The sequence below is a fragment of the Pelobates fuscus genome, chromosome 1 (assembly GCF_036172605.1).
Source record: "Pelobates fuscus isolate aPelFus1 chromosome 1, aPelFus1.pri, whole genome shotgun sequence".
Lineage (NCBI taxonomy): Eukaryota > Metazoa > Chordata > Amphibia > Anura > Pelobatidae > Pelobates > Pelobates fuscus.
In genome coordinates, this window is record NC_086317.1 from 115,096,427 (window position 1) to 115,115,545 (window position 19,119).

Consider the following 19,119-nt stretch of genomic DNA (forward strand, 5'->3'; position numbering starts at 1 on the left):
GAGTATGCATGCAGCCCTACAAGCCAACAAACCAGGATTAACCACATGTAGAAGAGGTCAAGCGCTCTTGGCCAGGGCAAGCTCAGGCCAAGAGTGTCAGTGGATTGCTGTCAGCAAATGAGCACCTACATGCATGTGCACCTGTCAAACCCGAGGTAAGTTGTCAAACTGTTCTGAAACAGTTTGACTGCTTACCCTTGTAGGGCGCCATGGAATTGCTCAATAACCACTATAGGGCTCTATTGGGGTTTTGGTGCTTAGACCTTAATCAGAACCTAAACTCGAAAATACCAAATCGAATTATTCAACAGAATAAATTAAATATTTGTGTTGAAAGAAATAAGAGACCAGAGATACCTATAAACAATGAGAACTCTAGAGGGGCACTTCTTTATACGTATCACAAATAATTGGCATGCTAAAACAGTATGTTCCTTAATGGACTTGCACATTTGAATTTAACAGAAGACATGATAATACTGCCACATCACAACTTAGTTAAATGTGTACTGCTGCATCACAGCAAAGTGCTTGAATTCCAAAATGTACTGGCAAGAAACTGTAGAAAAATAACTACTTACTGGTACCAGGGAAAACAGACTACCATAAATTGCTATCTACGAAACCTCTTACAAGTCATAACCAAACTGGTTATGAAAAAATATCCAAGTATGTTGACATAGCCTTAGAAGGGATTCTGACTGGCATTAGTGAATATTGTAAAGCACTTTCCTGAACCTGAAAAGTAATCAAGTTATAATAAGCCAGCTACCAAGTTGCATTTCCCTGGAGAACGCAAAAACCCAACCAGATTGGCTCTTGAAATGAGTCAATGAACTACAGCTTGAAGTGAATAAATGCAATGATTAGGTACCTGCAGAACAAAAAAGCATTTAGACAGTGTCTACATGGAACAATTCCAAAGTTTTAATGAAAGACATAGTTACTGATTGGGCTAGGAGCAGCATGGATTGAATGTCTAAATAGATATGTCTTTCAATATGAAGGAAGCTTCAACTGGTCAAGTTATAAGCAAACAACTATTGCACTCCAACAGAAATGCAGTACACAGTAGCAGGAAAAGTTTATCAATAGGCAATCTAGATATGTCAAGTTTTTTTTTTAGACAGATAGGACAGGTCTTATCCATATACACTGTAAAAGAAGTTACAGATTGAGAGCATCAATCCCAAGACTAAAAACATACATGTGATGAATTATTGCAGGAGCAAGATAGTGTTGACATACAGTATTGCCCATCATTAGCAGCTCCTGTTTATTTTATGGAGAAATGCCAGGCTGTGTAATTCTACCCTCATCATTAATTTTTGTTTACAGTTTCTCTTTACAATACGTAACTGCATTCCTCTCTATGATGGTGCATTCTACCATGTTTAACAGACTTCCGCGCCATTTAAAAATATGGTACAAATATAAGCTCATTCCAGAAAGCTACCTTGTTAAATATTTCATTGCATAATTCATAATTATGTACACCCATGCTTACTACCCCACTTTACAAATAATAACCTATTTAGTTATGCATCAGAAGAAAATGATAAGATTGCAAGTCATGTATTGATGAGGATAAGTAAACCAGGCCAATGACATTGGTTGTAGTTTGTTTTTTAAATCTCAAAGATAATAAAATCAATGACCTTTTACTGCATCATTAAGTAATTCATGCTGTAAAAAAAAATGCAGACTGGCGTATGCATTTCTTTCTTTAACATAATGTATTTAAAAATGCAGACTTCCAGATATTATGTGCCTCATTTGTCCATCATCCAGTTTTGCCACGCTTATTTTAAGCTTCCCAGTTTTTAATGTTTGATTGACACTGTTATCTGTCCTTTTCTCTATCTTCAAATCCCACATTGCAATTTTATTTTTACAAACTTAGATCATTTCCTTACCCTTAGAAAGATCAAATAAATATCTACATTCCATGAGGCCAAGTTGGAGATTACTGAAATGATTTATTCTTGTGTGTAGCTTGATGATGAGTCGGCTTAGACTTTCCACATAGAAAAGTTACAATATTTGAAGGTTGCATGTTAATAAAGCAGAATTTACGGATTTTAGAAAAAAAAACTACTTTTTCGTTTGATGGACACCGTTCTTGGTGCTTTTTAAAGGAACACTTTAAACACCATCACCTCTATGATCTGCTGTAGTGATTATGGTGCCAGGAGAGACCTTCCCATGGTAAGATGTCAAACTGTTATAGCACATTTGGGCAACTTACCAGGTTATGGCTGGGCACCCGCTCCGAATCAACCCTGTTCAGTCTTCCTATCTTCTATCAGTGTCAGAAGCCAGATGTCACTACTATAACTGCAGGATCACCACTGATTGTGGTCCTGCTTTGACCTTCTTTGCTCTGTAGAGACATCCTGCTTCTCCTGCTGTTGAAGACCAGATACAGCACTGTCAGCCTACAGAACCTAGATAAGTTGTCAAAACATACTAAAATGGTTTGACAGGTTACAATGCGAAGGCAAATGTGCACTTTAACCACTATAACCATTACAGTGGGCTTTAGTTGATATGGTGCCTAGAGTGTTCCTTTATACCCAACTATATTTGATCTTTATGATGTACACATGAAATTACTATGGATGTAATCCACTGAACGCCAATTAGGGAGTTTCCATAGCAAGCACAGCATGCACCATCTTACAAAAGCTTTCATAGTTAAATTGCCCACAGGTCTAGTAAGGTCCAACACAGATGGAGTTTCAGTTTCATTCAGGCATCTCCTGTGTTGGGTGATTCACAGCAAAGTTTAAGATTATTGATAATAGAAGCTTGAAACTGCTCTAAATTTAGTTGGACAGAATCTTTTGATGTGGAAGTTGGTAAGGTTTATTACAAAGATTGGCTGGAGCTCAGATAAAATTATTTTGAGTTTTATGTAGGCAAAATTATGTTGCGTGATTACTATTCTTGTATTTCTAGTTAAAAAATAAAATAAAATTTTGCAGATATGGCAAACTTTACATATTCAAGTGTTTCCATTTTTCAGACATCCTTAGAAAATGCAAAGCATTTCAAATGTCTCTCCTTAATCCGGATAAAAGTTAAGAGTCCTTTGATGGTTTAATATAAGCTGTTTCACTTTTAAGAACTTAGCCTTCAAGATGATTTGGGGGGAGGGGGGGGGATGGGGTGTATTTTTGAAACTGCTGAAGAAGAATAAGTGAAACAAGGTGAGTGGAGGTGATTTCAAATTAGAGATTATAATAAAATAAACAATTACAACTAAAAATATTTGCAGGCTTCATGTGGATAAGAGCTATTTTCTTTTATATTATGCAATATGTTATGTGTTCCTCAGACCGAATTTTTCAAAGTTTTATCTATTAAATTATTATTATTATTTTTTTTGCAGCCATTGCTACTCATCCCATGGTGCCTATGCCCAGAGTAAACTTGCCTTGGTATTATTCACTTATCATTTACAACATTGGCTGATTGCAGAAGGTAGTCATGTAACTGCTAATGTGGTGGATCCTGGCGTTGTGAACACCGATCTCTACATGAATATCTGCTGGGCAGGAAAAATAGTGAAATCGATGATTGCCTGGCTATGTTTCAAGGTATACATTTTTGGTTTTGATAGCAGTTTTATTATGAACTTAAATGTTTCCCTAATAGGAAATGCCATCTATGGTGTTAAGGTTGATGGAGCTGCAGCTCCAGGCCCAGGCCCAGGCCCAGGCCCATGGAATAGGCCCATTTATTCCACTATACACACTAGTCTTAGGTTTGCCACCTGACTGGTATTTTAATGTAATTGAAGAAAGATACAAGATAAATGGTGGTGCTCATTGATTATGGCAACATTTGTGAAATAGAGGCACTTTAAATAACTGATAGGAAAGGGCATCTGTTCTATCAGTTGACTCCCAGAACTATGTGTCATCTAGTTGTGGGGGGAAAGGGTCTTGGAATATTATACTGCTTCTTTCAGCTTCGAGGAAGGAATAGCGGAGATACCTATGCTTGGTAGTGAAGCTCCGCTACATCTTTTGCTGTCCTAAAGGACGTAAATAAAATAAATATATTTTCTGTGACGTATTTCAATAAATCTTGTAATTGAAACAGGTTTAGAAAATTAGTACCGTAGTGCAAGACTGTACAGTTCCTGCTGAGGAATATTAATTGTTCAAGAGTTGATATTAATTGTCGACTATAAACAAAGTCATCTATTTTTGTTTTTGTTTTCTAGAGTATGGTTTGTGTTGCAGACCATGGTAAAAATAGATTTGCAAATAAATCATCGTATGTCATTTTTAATGACATTTCTTTGCAGCTGATGTATATCTTTTTTGACTTGACTTTTTGACTAGAAAAACATCTTACAAGAAAACTGGCACATGTAACATCATTTATTTTCAATGATGATTTACATTTTTTTTGTATTATGTGGTAATGGCTACATTGTATGTAAAAGTATCTGCTGGAATACCCATGCTTTGTGGTCCTCTTCGGTCAGATGCATTGCTTATCTATACACTGGAGGCTGAGGCCCAAAACAGGTGAAATATCGGAGTAACCCTTACGGGTTACATTTTCATATGAAAAAAACCTGTGCATTTAGCCTTAAAGTTGATACATTTTAGTGAGTGAAATGCATCAGAATGGCATGATTACTGAAAAATATTTTTCTTCTGCTAGCAACCATGTCCTACCTCTTCCTATGAGCATTTGCAGAAGACCATAAGTTTAAAAACAAAATAAGGTCAGGGATGTTACAATGCAGGATACCCAGTTCCTAATCTATCTAGGACTTTGAGAGATGCATGGTCTTCAATGCACAAAACATTTTAAAGGGAACTAACTGCTTCATTTTGTCCATGAGCATCTCCTGCTTCACCTCTCAGACTTTGGCTCACTGTTAAGTATGCTTTATGCATTGACACAGCTTTTTAAGTTCCATCCAGCTTTTATTTTTAAATAGAAAACTGAACCCAGGCAGAAAAAGTGGGCTGAATGTATTTCCAATACTCATATTATTGCTACCTGTGCCATGATTGCTATAAACGCATTCCTAGGTGCTATCTTTCGCCAGATAGCAATTCTCCCTTTAGTTCAAATACACAGTTTCGAAATTTGAAAAAGATCTAGAAGATGGTGGCCTCGATCTCCGCTATGCCTAGTTTTAATTTAGAACATCAATTTGATGTTTTGGGTTTTGCCCTTCAAAGAGAATAGCTTGTTGAAGCAATTGAATGTATTAATTAAATTCAAATGTAGACAAAATCTAGACAAACTTAAAAAAAAACTTCAATTTACTTTAAAATGTCAACACTACAATTGCAATGGTGCCACACTCAAAAAAAAAAAAAAATCCCCAAAAACCTATACTTTCATTCTTTTTTACCCAGTGAATGAGAAGCTGAACTCAACTATATTATAATTGTGTACCTTTCATTCACTTGAGGAAATTCTGTACACTAGATTATGGATTATTGTAAAAGCTGTATGTCTGCTTTTGCTAGGTATCTTCCTATTTCATCATGGATAGTTTTCATTTTGTGATTTTATAATACTATTCGTGTCATGATAGGAGTTTACACAAGGCATAATTGCCCTTTTGGTGCGTTGAATGACCCTAAAATTAATTGTAATTTAACTTTGAGACTATTGGATTGCAAAATGCTGAATTATTTTAAGGGACACTGAAAGCATCATAACCACTATAGCAAGCATGTCAAACTCAAAGTGTGGCACGGGCCACATAAACAAGGTTCATGTTTATGTGGGCCACACACACACACACACACACATACTCACTGACAGACACACACACTCACACTCACTGACAGACACCCACAGACACACACTCACAAACAGACAGACACTCACTGACAGACAGACACACATACAGTCATACTGACACACACACACATACTCACTGACAGACAGAAACACACACACACAAACACACACACTGAAAGACACACACATACTTGCTGACAGACACACATACTCACTGACAGACAGACACACACTGACAGACAGACACACACTGACAGACACATGCATACTTGCTGACAGACACACAAACATACTCACTGGCAGACAGACACACACACTGACAGACACACGCATACTTGCTGACAGACACACACACATACTCACTGACAGACACACACACACACTGACACAGACACACTAACTGACTGACTGACAGACACACACACACACTTTTCATTATTGCTTCTTACCTTATGGAGCCGATGGGGGACATCTCCCTGGGGTCCTTCCTGCTCGCGGCCCGCGAGTTTGACATGCTTGCACTATAGCATGCTGTAATGGTTATAGTGCCATGAGTGTCTTGGGTCCCCATCAGTGTAACTGGTCAATCCATTTGTTTGTGGTTTGATTTCTTACCTAGGGTCCTCAGAGGAAGACCTGAAGCAGGGACTGTAGCTACAGGCACCCAGCAGAACTAATTTGCTAAATTGTTTCCTAACCCTGGGAGGGCACTCCTTGCACCATAACTACTACAGTTGATTACAGTGGTTATGGTACTTGCTTTGTTTAAACTCCTCTTGACAGCAGCTTGCTTTGTAATTCACAACGTTTAACATACTAGCACTGCTGCACCACTCTTTAAGTTCCCACACAGAAATGTTTGTTAAGAGCACCTGTAGATATTTGAAAACACAGAACTAGATACGGGGGGATACATTTATAGGACAAGGACATTACAATAGCATTTAAAGTGCCTTTTAATTAAATTCGCTTCCACGTACACCAGCAAAGGATCTGCTCCTGGATCTTAACAAGCAGGCCTTTTCGCTCCTGCAATCCACAATTACTAGTAGTGATGTACCGAACGGTTCGCTGGCGAATAGTTCCTGGAGAACATAGCGTGTTCGCGTTCGCCACGGCGGGCGAACACATGCGCGGTTCGATCCGCCCCCTATTCGTCATCATTCAGTAAACTTTGACCTTGTACCTCACAGTCAGCAGACACATTCCAGCCAATCAGCAGCACACCCTCCCTAGCAGACCCTCCCACCTCCTGGACAGCATCCATTTTAGATTTATTTGGAAGCTGCATACATTTTTTTTATTTTTTTTATTTTTATTATTTTTTATTTATTTATTTATTTTTATTTATTTTTTAAAATTCTTTATTTTTGTAGTGCATGGAGGTATAACATATGAGCATGTGGTACCCCAACGGCATTCCTCATGCTTTTTAAGTAACAATTGTAACAATAGGGTATATGTTAATACCCTAGTCTGCGCGGAGCCCTCCATGGGTGAAGATGGATTAATTTTTTTTTGCGCTCTGGTTTTTTATTTTATTTTTAAGTTCGACGGGTATGATGGCTTTTTATTTGGCCTTTTTTGGGGTTGAAAAATGAAGATTTTAGAAAAAAGAAGACGTTGAATAGTAAGTTGAATTTTACTTTACAGGGTAGTAATTTTATTCCCCCCTCACTATTTTTTAGGGTGAGGGGGGTAGGTAGGGGCTTTTTTATTTGGGTGTGGGACTAGTGGCTTGGGGACCCCTGGGCACCTTTGAAGGGTGGAGCGGGGGGATTTTCATTTAGGGTTTTCATGATGCTGTGCCACCGGACCACCAGTCGAGGAGGACGGGAGGGACAGGTAAGTGGCAGCACTTATTCCACACAACATACACACTGCATCTGCATACACTCTACACACACTCTAGACACACTGCATACACTGCATACACTCTACACACACTGCATACACTCTACACACACTGCATACACTCTACACACACTCTACATACACTGCATACACACTACATACACACTGCATACAGTCTACACACACTGCATACACACTGCATCCACTCTACACACACTGCATACACACTGCACACACTGCATACACTCTACACGCACTGCACACAATCTACACACACTGCATACACTCTACACACACTGCATACGCACTCTACACACACTGCATACACACTACACACACTGCATACACACTACACACACTATACACACACTGCATACACACTACACACACTACATACACTCTACACACACTGCATACACTCTACACACACTGCATACACTCTACACACAGTATACACACTCTACAGACACTATACACACTCTACAGACACTGCATACACTGCAAACACTGCACACACACTGCATACACTGCACATACACTGCACACACACTGCATACACACTACACACACTATACACACACTGCATACACTCCACACACTGCATACAGTCTACACACACTATACACACTCTACAGACACTGCATATACTCTACACACACTGCAAACACTGCACACACACTATGCACACACTGCACACACTATACACACTCTACACACACTGCATACACTATACACACACTGCATACATACTGCACACACTATACACACACTGCATACACACTATACACACACTGCATACACACTATATACACACTATACACACACTGCATACACACTATACACACACTGCATACACACTATACACACTGTACACACAATACACACACACACTATACACACAATATACACACACACTGTACACACTATGCACACACTGCATGCACTATGCACACACTATACACACACACACTACACACACTGCATACACACTGCACAGAATATACACACACTACACACACTGCACACACTATACACACACTGCACACACTACATGCACTACACACACTGCATACACACTGCATACACACTATACACACACACTATATACACACTATATACACACTGCATACACTATGCACACACTATACACACACTGCATACACTATGCACACACTGCACACTCTATACACACACTGCACACACTATACACACACTGCATACACTTCATACACTATACACACACTGCATACACATACATTTAAAAACAAATTGCAGTTGTTTTTAACATTTTAAAGTTGGGGAGGGGAGTGCCAAATAAAGGATCCGCCCTGGGTGCCAAATGCTCCAGGTATGCCCCTGTATAGAGGGGAGCAATGTTACTCTGTATATAGAGAGGAGCCATATTTACACTGTATATAGAGGGAGCCATGTTACTCTGTATATAGAGAGGAGCCATGTTTACACTGTATATAGAGGGGAGCCATGTTACTCTGTATATAGAGGGAGCCATGTTATTCTGTATATAGAGGCAGCCATGTTTACACGGTATATAGAGGGAAGCCATGTTACTCTGTATATAGAGGGAGCCATGTTACTGTGTATATAGAGGGGAGCCATGTTACTCTGTATATAGAGGGGAGCAGGCCCGGACTGGCCATCGGGCAAACCGGGCAAATGCCCGGTGGGCCACGATGGCCACGGGCCGGGGAGATCCAGCCGGTCTATGCAGGGCCGGCGCTATCCGAGCGCCGGCCCCGCTGTGTTGCATGAAGGGCCGGTGGGGAGATCAAAGATCTCCCTCACCGGCCCACATGCAATCAAACGCGGCCGCCGGCGGGGGAGAGAGGGAGAGAGGGAGGGAGACAGCCTGCCTGGAGAGAGGACCCGGCGGAGCTCTAACTTGCAGCTCCGCCGGGTTTCTCTCGCGAGATCCGTCCGTTGCCATGGCAACCGGCCGGGTCTCGCGAGAGTGAACTCTAGCCCCAAAGGGCTAGAGTTCACTTACCACGAGGACCACCAGGGATGGATGTCAGCAGCCCCCCCTCCGCTCAAGGCTATAGGTAAGAAATTAAGGGTGGGGGTATAATGTCTGTTTTTGTTGTTGTTGTTTTTTAACTTTTATTATAAAAGAAAAACACATCAATATTGGCATTTAGCTGCCTCCCCCAACACATTAGTAATACTACTGGAGGGGTTAAAATATGTTTATTATTATTATCATTGTATGAGGGTGATGTGTGTTAGGGTATTATTTAGGGTACAGCACCTTCATACAGCATCCTAACACATACCACCCTCATACAGCATCCTAACACACACCACCCTCATACAGCATCCTAACACACACCACCCTCATACAGCATCCTAACACACATCACCCTCATACAGCATCCTAACACACATCACCCTCATACAGCATCCTAACACACATCACCCTCATACAGCATCCTAACACACATCACCCTCATACAGCATCCTAACACACATCACCCTCATACAGCATCCTAACACACATCACCCTCATACATCACCCTAACACACATCACCCTCATACATCACCCTAACACACATCACCCTCATACATCACCCTAACACACATCACCCTCATACATCACCCTAACACACATCACCCTAACACACATCACCCTCATACATCACCCTAACACACATCACCCTCATACATCACCCTAACACACATCACCCTCATACATCACCCTAACACACATCACCCTCATACATCACCCTAACACACATCACCCTAACACACATCACCCTCATACATCACCCTAACACACATCACCCTCATACAGCACCCTAACACACTCAGCGCCCTAACACACTCAGCGCCCTAACACACTCAGCGCCCTAACACAGCACCCCAACACACAGCACCCTCACTCACACACACAGAACCTTCACACAGCACCCTAAAACACACACACACACACACACACATCACCCTCGCACAGCACCCTAACACACACACATCACCCTCACACAGCATCCTAACACACACAGCACACACACAGCAGCCCCCAAACACGCTGCACCACTCACACACACACACCCCAAACATATATGAATATATACCCCTCACACACATACTGCACCCCTAAACACATTAAATTCCAGACAAACAATAGATTCCTACCCATCTCTGGATATCTACAGATATACACACACTAGATCTCTATATACACTCTGAATCCTCTATACACGCACACACACACTCACTAGATCTCTTATACACACTCCTGAGTCCTTCAAACACACACTAGATCCCCTACACACAGACGCTGCACCACCTACACACACACACTACATTTCTGACATACACACTCTGGATCCCCTTTGCACACACTAGATTCCATGTAAGCAAACACATAGTGTCTCCATAAATGGGATACAGTGAGTATCCCAATTATGGAAACCCCTGAGACAAGTTTCAAGCAAACAATGCAAGCATGTTATTAAATTTGCTTGCACTGTGCAGAACAAATACAGGGCCTTTTTTCTCATGCCCTGGAAGAGCATTGAACCAACATGCTCACTTTGAGATGGGGCGTGCTTGTCATTGGGGATGACAAAACACACCCTATCTGGCCCCGCCCCCTTTTCAGTGGGCCGCTGTGAACAAAAAATGCCCGGGCTGAATTTTTTTCCCAGTCCGGCCCTGGAGGGGAGCCATGTTTATACTGTATATAGAGGGAGCCATGCTACTCTGTATATAGAGAGGAGCCATGTTTACACTGTATATAGAGGGGAGCCATGTTACTCTGTATATAGAGGGAGCCATGTTATTCTGTATATAGAGGGAGCCATGTTTACACGGTATATAGAGGGAAGCCATGTTACTCTGTATATAGAGGGAGCCATGTTATTCTGTATATAGAGGGAGCCATGTTTACACGGTATATAGAGGGAAGCCATGTTACTCTGTATATAGAGAGGAGCCATGTTTACACTGTATATAGAGGGAGCCATGTTTACACGGGATATAGAGGGAAGCCATGTTACTCTGTATATAGAGGGAGCCATGTTATTCTGTATATAGAGGGAGCCATGTTTACACGGTATATAGAGGGAAGCCATGTTACTCTGTATATAGAGAGGAGCCATGTTTACTCTGTATATAGAGAGGAGCCATGTTTACACTGTATATAGAGGGAGCCATGTAACTCTGTATATAGAGAGGAGCCATGTTTACACTGTATATAGAGGGGAGCCATGTTACTCTGTATATAGAGGGGAGCCATGTTACTCTGTATAAAGAGGGAGCCATGTTTACACGGTATATAGAGGGAGCCATTGTGATGTAATTCCAGTAAAATACAAGTTTAGCAGGCTAAGATTGCCACAAGGCATATGTATGTATATGTGTTTGTAGTATCAGTTAGTTAATTACACGTAGCTAAGATACTGTCATCACTGTACTGACCAGGTGCAGGAATGTAAGAACTGGAATTACGCGTCCCTCTCCTTTGTATCAGATGAGCCACGTGGTTAGACCGGATGGATGAGTTTAGACTCTATTTATTAAATAGGTTAAGGGTATGTGTGGGTGTAGTTAATTGTGGGAGGAGCTACAGTGCTATATAAGGAATGTACTCTATGTATTCAGTACTCAGACTTTGCTGTATTTTGGTGACGCTAGTCCCTCTGAGTCCCGATCGGTGATCCAATAAAGAATCTCTTCCTTCCTGAAGAAACCTGTGTCCATCTCTCTGTGCTTGGCTTCCGTCAGTTTCTCCGGTATCATTTGGTGCATTGGCCGGGAAGCTCATCGTTCAACGGTAGCTGAGAGGCAGAGGCGTGAGACGGTCTATCTTTGCCCACGTTCTCTACGGCTGCACCCCTGAACTTCTGCGTGGACCTCCCTTCGTCTCGGCGCCACTGGTCTGTTGTCCAGGAGATCATCGGCCTCTACGTGAGAAGTGCTGGGGTGTCCCCGTCGATGAGTGTGAACTCAGGTTCAGGAACGAGGAGGTAAGACAACTGCTGTTTTAGACGGCAGGACCCACTAGGGGTATACCGATTGTGCGGTAGGCCCAAAGGGGTTTTGAATCAGTGTATCTGCCCCCTCTGTCGGAGGGAAGGAGCGAAGGCGCACCGCTCGATCGAACGCTCTTTAGTCAGACCGTTTGATTTGGTTAGTCAGGCGGGGTCCTGGTGTAAATAGCCCTAGCCGGACACCGGTGTCTTGTCTAGACTAGCGTTCTAGGGTGTATATTACGTTCGCTAGGTCGGAGGGACCGGGAGACTAAGCGGCGCCTGTGTAAATTCGGTTCGCTAGTTCTCATCCTATCTGGGCTAAGTGGGAAGGCGTGTAAATTTGGAACCCACTAGACTTTTGATAGTGCGACTAAGAGGCGCCTGTGTAAATTCGGTTCTCTAGCTCGCTATATATGTGGTGATTGGGCAGTGTGGCTAACCAAAACGGGTGTATATAGTTTTAGGTAGTCCATTCAAGGTACTGGCCAATAGTTTAGTTGGGAATTGTAAATGTGTTAACGATTGTTTTAGTAAAGTGTATATCTTGTTAGATAGCGCGAGCTCAGCCGTCTAGCGAGAGTGTTAATAGTGTGTTGCTGTATTATAGTGCACGGTACCATAACCCTGTATATTTACTGACATTGTATAATAAGTACTAATCATTGTCGTCCATTGCATGTTTAACACCATAACCACTAATAATTGTATTGTGACCTTAACTTGTGCTTTGACCTATGCTAACCGTACTGTAACCGCTATTTGTAAAAGACGATGTTACTGGGGTGTGTTATAGACGGGTAATTCGTATATAGAGAATTATAGCGTGGGTGACTGTATAGTTACGCCAAAGGGCATAATATTGATTATATAGTGACTGGTGTAACAGCTGTGTGTGTACGGGAATTCCCTGAGTGTTTATTGTTATTGTGTACGTTTCACTTGGTAACCGTACCACGTGGTGCTGTTGCCAGAGGAAACGGGTGTGACTGTTGAATAGTACGCGTGTATAGTATTCGTTGTCGACGACGTTCCATTGTTAAGTATGGGTGCGTCGCAGTCAACGATTCCGGATCCCTTAGGATGTATGGTTAAGAATTTTAAAAAGGGATTCAAAGTTTGTGATTTTGGGGTAAAGATGTCTCCTGTACGTTTGGTCACTTTGTGTACTAGGGAGTGGCCTACTTTGGTTGCGGCATGGCCGCCACGTGGCAGTTTGGATCCAACTCTGGTACAGCGCTTACACGTGGCTGTATCGGGTAGGCCTGAACTTTACGGCCAGTTTCCTTATATTGACTGTTGGAGACAGGCCGTAAATGACTCGCCAAAATGGCTCCAGACATGCCACGAGGAGCAGTGTCGCCTCATGGTAGCTAGGACTTGCTCGTCCACTAGGACTGGTGTTAGGCCCATTTTGGACACGCCCCCTGAGTCCGAGATCCCTTTGCCGCCCCCTTACTTTCCGTTAAGAAGAAGTGACGCAAACGCAGGAAGTCCTGCACCCCTCCCCTCATTACCCTCATCCACTTCCGCTTCCTCCTCCAGTACAGGATCCACCCCCCCTCGTACTAAATCTCCCCTTCCGGAACCAGAACCCACCCCCATTAGAAACGAATATCCTGATTTGGCGCCACTTCAGACTTCCGGTCAAGCTTCATCTAGCTCGGCTCGAAGTGTTTTATTTACGACCTTTTCCCAAAACCGACCTCCCACATCCCCATACCCTATCTCTCCCCGACCGGAACCCATGACTGACGCCTCTCTACGTAGCCCCATCCAAACCCGACAGTTGACTGGTGCCCAACAATTAAAGCATTATCAGATGCCTCTTCGCCTAAATCCCGGGTCAGCTTATATCGATGCCGCAGGTCAAATGGCACACGCTGACCCAGTCTTCGTATATGTCCCATTTACCACTACCGACCTTTTAAACTGGAAGACCCATAATTCCTCGTATACTGAGAAACCACAAGCCATGACTGATCTGTTCACCTCAATAGTACAGACGCATAATCCGACATGGGCTGATTGCCAGCAGTTACTAATGACTTTATTTAACAATGAGGAAAGGACAAGAATAAATCAAGCAGCCATTAAAGCATTAGAAGATAGAGCCCGTGCTTTGAACCAAGCTAATCCAGCAGCATGGGCCGCGACACACTATCCCAACACCGATCCCGATTGGAACGTAAATGGTGCTGATATGGTTCAACTCAGAGCCTATAGAGACGCTATAATTGCTGGCATGAAAGCCGGAGGAAAGAAAGCCATTAACATGTCGAAGACAGTTGAGGTGATCCAGAAAAGCGATGAAGCGCCCAGTGTCTTTTATGACCGATTATTGGAGGCATACCGCTTGTATACCCCCTTTAATCCGGAAGACGCAGACAATTCCCGAATGGTTAACTCCGCCTTTGTCAGCCAAGCATACGGAGATATTAAGCGCAAGCTACAAAAGTTAGAAGGGTTTGCAGGTATGTCCATCACCCAACTAATGGAGGTAGCAAATAAGGTCTATATGAACAGGGATACAGAAAGTAAGAAAGAGGAAGAGCGCAAGATGCGTAAAAAGGCTGATATGCTAGCGGTAGCGATCGCAGGCGTAGATAAACGGGGCCCAGATAGAGGCAATAATAGATGGAGTAGGGAGCCTTTGAGTAGGGATCAATGCGCGTATTGCAAGGAAGAAGGGCATTGGAGGAACGAATGTCCGCAAAGAGAGCAGTACGAGAGAGACCAACCCAGGGCAGGCTACGGAAACTTTAGAGGTAGAGCGAGAGGTAGAGGAGGCCCCGGAGGGAGTAATGGTTATAGAGGGAGTAATGGGAACAGAGGAAGTGTTAGGGAAGACAGGTATATTCCAGCAGCGCAAAGGTCCCGCGATAGAGAAGGTAGGGACTTTGTAGGATTGGCTGACACTGTCATGGAGGACTATTGATACCGACCGGGCTCCATCCCCCTTGGTCGAGCGGAGCCTATGGTCGATGTATCAATAGGGGGAAAAAGGAGTGCGTTCATGATCGACACTGGTGCTGAACATTCAGTGGTGACTAATCTAGTTGCTCCTCCATCTGGAAGGACTATTACTGTGATAGGAGCAACTGGAAGAAGTGCTGAAAAACCGGTTCTTAAAAGTCGACTCTGTACATTGGGAGGCCACGTAGTAAAACACCAATTCCTTTATATGCCTGAATGTCCAGTCCAATTGCTGGGACGTGATATGCTATCAAAATTACAAGCGCAGATTACGTTCCTACCAAATGGAACAACATCCTTAAAGTTTAATGGACCTTCAGGTATTATGACTTTATCCGTACCAAAGGAAGAAGAGTGGCGACTTTATACAGTGTTGACTAGCCAAAACCCTAGGAGTGATGAGACATTGTTTAACATACCAGGAGTTTGGGCAGAGAACAACCCACCAGGACTGGCCCGCAATATTCCACCAATAAAAATTGAACTGAAACATGGGGTTTATCCAGTGAGCCTAAGACAATATCACATTCCGCAGAAGGCTAAGAAGAACATCCAATCCTATCTGGATAAGTTCATACGGTATGGTATCCTAAAATTCTGTACTTCCCCCTGGAACACCCCATTGCTGCCTGTTCAAAAGCCCGGTACAGATGAGTATCGACCTGTACAGGACTTAAGAGCAGTCAATGATGCGGTTGTTGGCATACATCCAGTTGTACCCAATCCATATAACCTGCTTGCTTTAATTCCGGGCGGGGCTACTTACTTCACAGTCTTAGATCTCAAAGATGCCTTCTTTTGCCTCCGAATTGCCGCAGAAAGCCAATGTATTTTCGCTTTCCAATGGGAGAACGCTGTAACGGGCTCAAAACGCCAAATGACTTGGACAAGACTGCCCCAAGGGTTTAAAAATTCACCTACCCTATTTGGTTCAGCTCTAAGTCAAGATCTACTGGATTTCGAGTCTATCCCAGGAGAATGTGTATTGTTACAATATGTAGATGACTTGTTGATAGCAGCAGTTACAAAAGAAAAATGTCAGCAAGCAACGCACGATCTACTACATATTCTCTGGAAGGCAGGATACAAGGTGTCCAGGAAGAAGGCTCAGTTGTGTTTGCCAACTGTCAAGTATCTGGGATTCCATATCTCTGAAGGTCAAAGGATTATGGGGCCAGAGAGAAAAGAAGCTGTCTGCCAAATACCAATACCCAAGAATAGAAGACAAGTGCGAGAATTCTTGGGGGCAGCAGGCTTCTGTAGGATATGGATTCCCAGCTATGCGATACTGGCAAAACCTCTGTACGCAGCCATCAAAGGTACAGAGCACGACCCCTTCTTATGGACCCAAGAACAGCAAACGGCATTTGAAGATGTGAAGAAGGCTTTGATGAGTGCCCCAGCATTAGGTCTACCTGATCACACACGACCATTCTACTTATATGTACACGAGCAAAGAAGAATGGCTGTGGGAGTATTGACACAGTACTTGGGATCATGGCAAAGACCTGTTGCCTACATGTCTAAGCAACTGGATGCAGTGGCCAGCGGACTTCCACCTTGTCTAAGAGCCGTAGCTGCAGCCGCCCTGCTAGTAGCTGAAGCCGATAAACTCACTCTGGGTCAAGAACTTTATGTACGAGTCCCACATGCAGTACAGACGTTGTTGGATTACAAAGGAAATCATTGGTTTAGTAACAGCCGTATGACCAAGTATCAAGCAATGTTGTGTGAAAACCCAAGAGTGCATTTAGAGACTGTAAACACCTTAAATCCAGCTACCCTTTTGCCGCAACCTACTGAAAGTCAACATGATTGTTTGGAAGTAATGGATGAAGTATTTTCAAGTAGACCAGATCTTCGTGATTTTCCCATCCAGAACCCCGATGTTCAATATTACACCGACGGCAGTAGTTATGTGAAAGAAGGGATCCGCTATGCAGGATATGCAGTGACAACAATAGACAAGGTGATAGAAGCTCGGCCACTGGCGAAAGGAACATCAGCACAAAAGGCAGAATTAATAGCACTAACACGAGCGTTACAATTGGCTGAAGGTTTAAGAGTAAATATCTATACGGACTCTAAGTATGCGTTTTTAACCACTCATGCCCACGGAGCTTTGTATAAAGAAAGAGGACTACTGAATTCAGAAGGCAAAGAAATCAAATACGCAGCTGAAATCCTACAACTATTGGAAGCAGTGTGGGAGCCGAAAGAAGTCGGTATCATACATTGTCGAGCGCATCTGAGAGGAGATGGTGATGTAACCAAGGGAAATCGGATGGCAGATAGTGCAGCTAAGCGTGCTGCTGAATCAGGAAGACAGGAGTATGTGGGGCATATAGCTGCTCTTATACCAACTCCACTGTCCCAATGGACTCCAGTTTATACAGCTCAAGAAGAGGAGTGGTTAAAGACTGAACCGGGAAAGTATTTGGAGAACAAGTGGTATCAGCTAGAAGATGGAAGAATAGTCATACCAGCATCACTAGCGGTAGAAATTGTCCAAAATTATCACAACGGGACACATTCTGGGAGAGACAGTACTGAAGAATCTCTCAGGAAACATTTCTACATACCAAGATTGTCCAACTTGACTCAGGCCATTGTACGTAGATGTGTAACGTGTGCTAAAAATAATGCAAGACAAGGACCAGTAAAGCCACCAGGAGTCCAGTTTATGGGGGGACTCCCCATGTCCGATCTACAAATAGACTTTACAGTGATGCCTAAATCGGGTGGACATCGTTACCTGTTGGTAATTGTGTGCACCTATTCAGGTTGGGTAGAAGCATGTCCTACTCGTACAGAGAAAGCAGGAGAAGTTGTGAGATTCCTGCTACGAGAAATAATACCCCGATATGGACTACCCTGTTCTATAGGATCGGACAATGGTCCAGCTTTTGTTCATCAGTGCCTACAACAACTGACTCATATGCTTGGTATAAAGTGGAGGCTTCATACTGCATATAGACCCCAGAGTTCTGGTAAGGTAGAGAGAATGAATAGAACTATAAAGAACCAGTTGGCTAAAATGTGTCAGGAAACCCAACTTAAGTGGAACGTTCTCTTACCCATAGCTTTATTGCGAATCCGCAGTACCCCTACCAGAAGGATGGGCCTCTCTCCTTTTGAAATCATGTATGGGCGACCACCTCCCGTACTTGGTAACTTAAGGGGGGACTTGAGTCAGTTGGGAGAAGGAATTACCCGGCAGCAGGTTGTAGAGTTGGGTAAGACTATGGAGGAGGTACAGAAATGGGTACAAGATAGATTACCTGTGAATATTTATCCCCCTGTTCATAGTTATCATCCAGGAGACCAAGTGTGGATTAAAGAGTGGAATAATGTACCGTTAGGGCCCAAGTGGAGAGGTCCTTATGTTGTTCTTTTGTCTACCCCTACAGCGATAAAAGTAGCCGAAGTAACTCCGTGGATACATCACTCCAGGGTTAAACCAGCAGCAGTCGATTCTTGGCAAATTACAGCAGATCCAGAGAATCCCTGCAA

General features: G+C 42.9%; 1 protein-coding gene across 1 annotated transcript in view; it reads left to right on the forward strand.

Moving 5' to 3' along the window:
* Window positions 1-19,119, forward strand: part of DHRSX (dehydrogenase/reductase X-linked) — a 372,962-nt gene that overhangs the window by 282,142 nt on the left and 71,701 nt on the right. Inside the window, exon 6 of the mRNA XM_063450175.1 lies at window positions 3,395-3,602. Within this exon, the coding sequence (XP_063306245.1) occupies window positions 3,395-3,602 (208 nt within the window). The remainder of the gene's footprint in view (window positions 1-3,394; window positions 3,603-19,119) is intronic.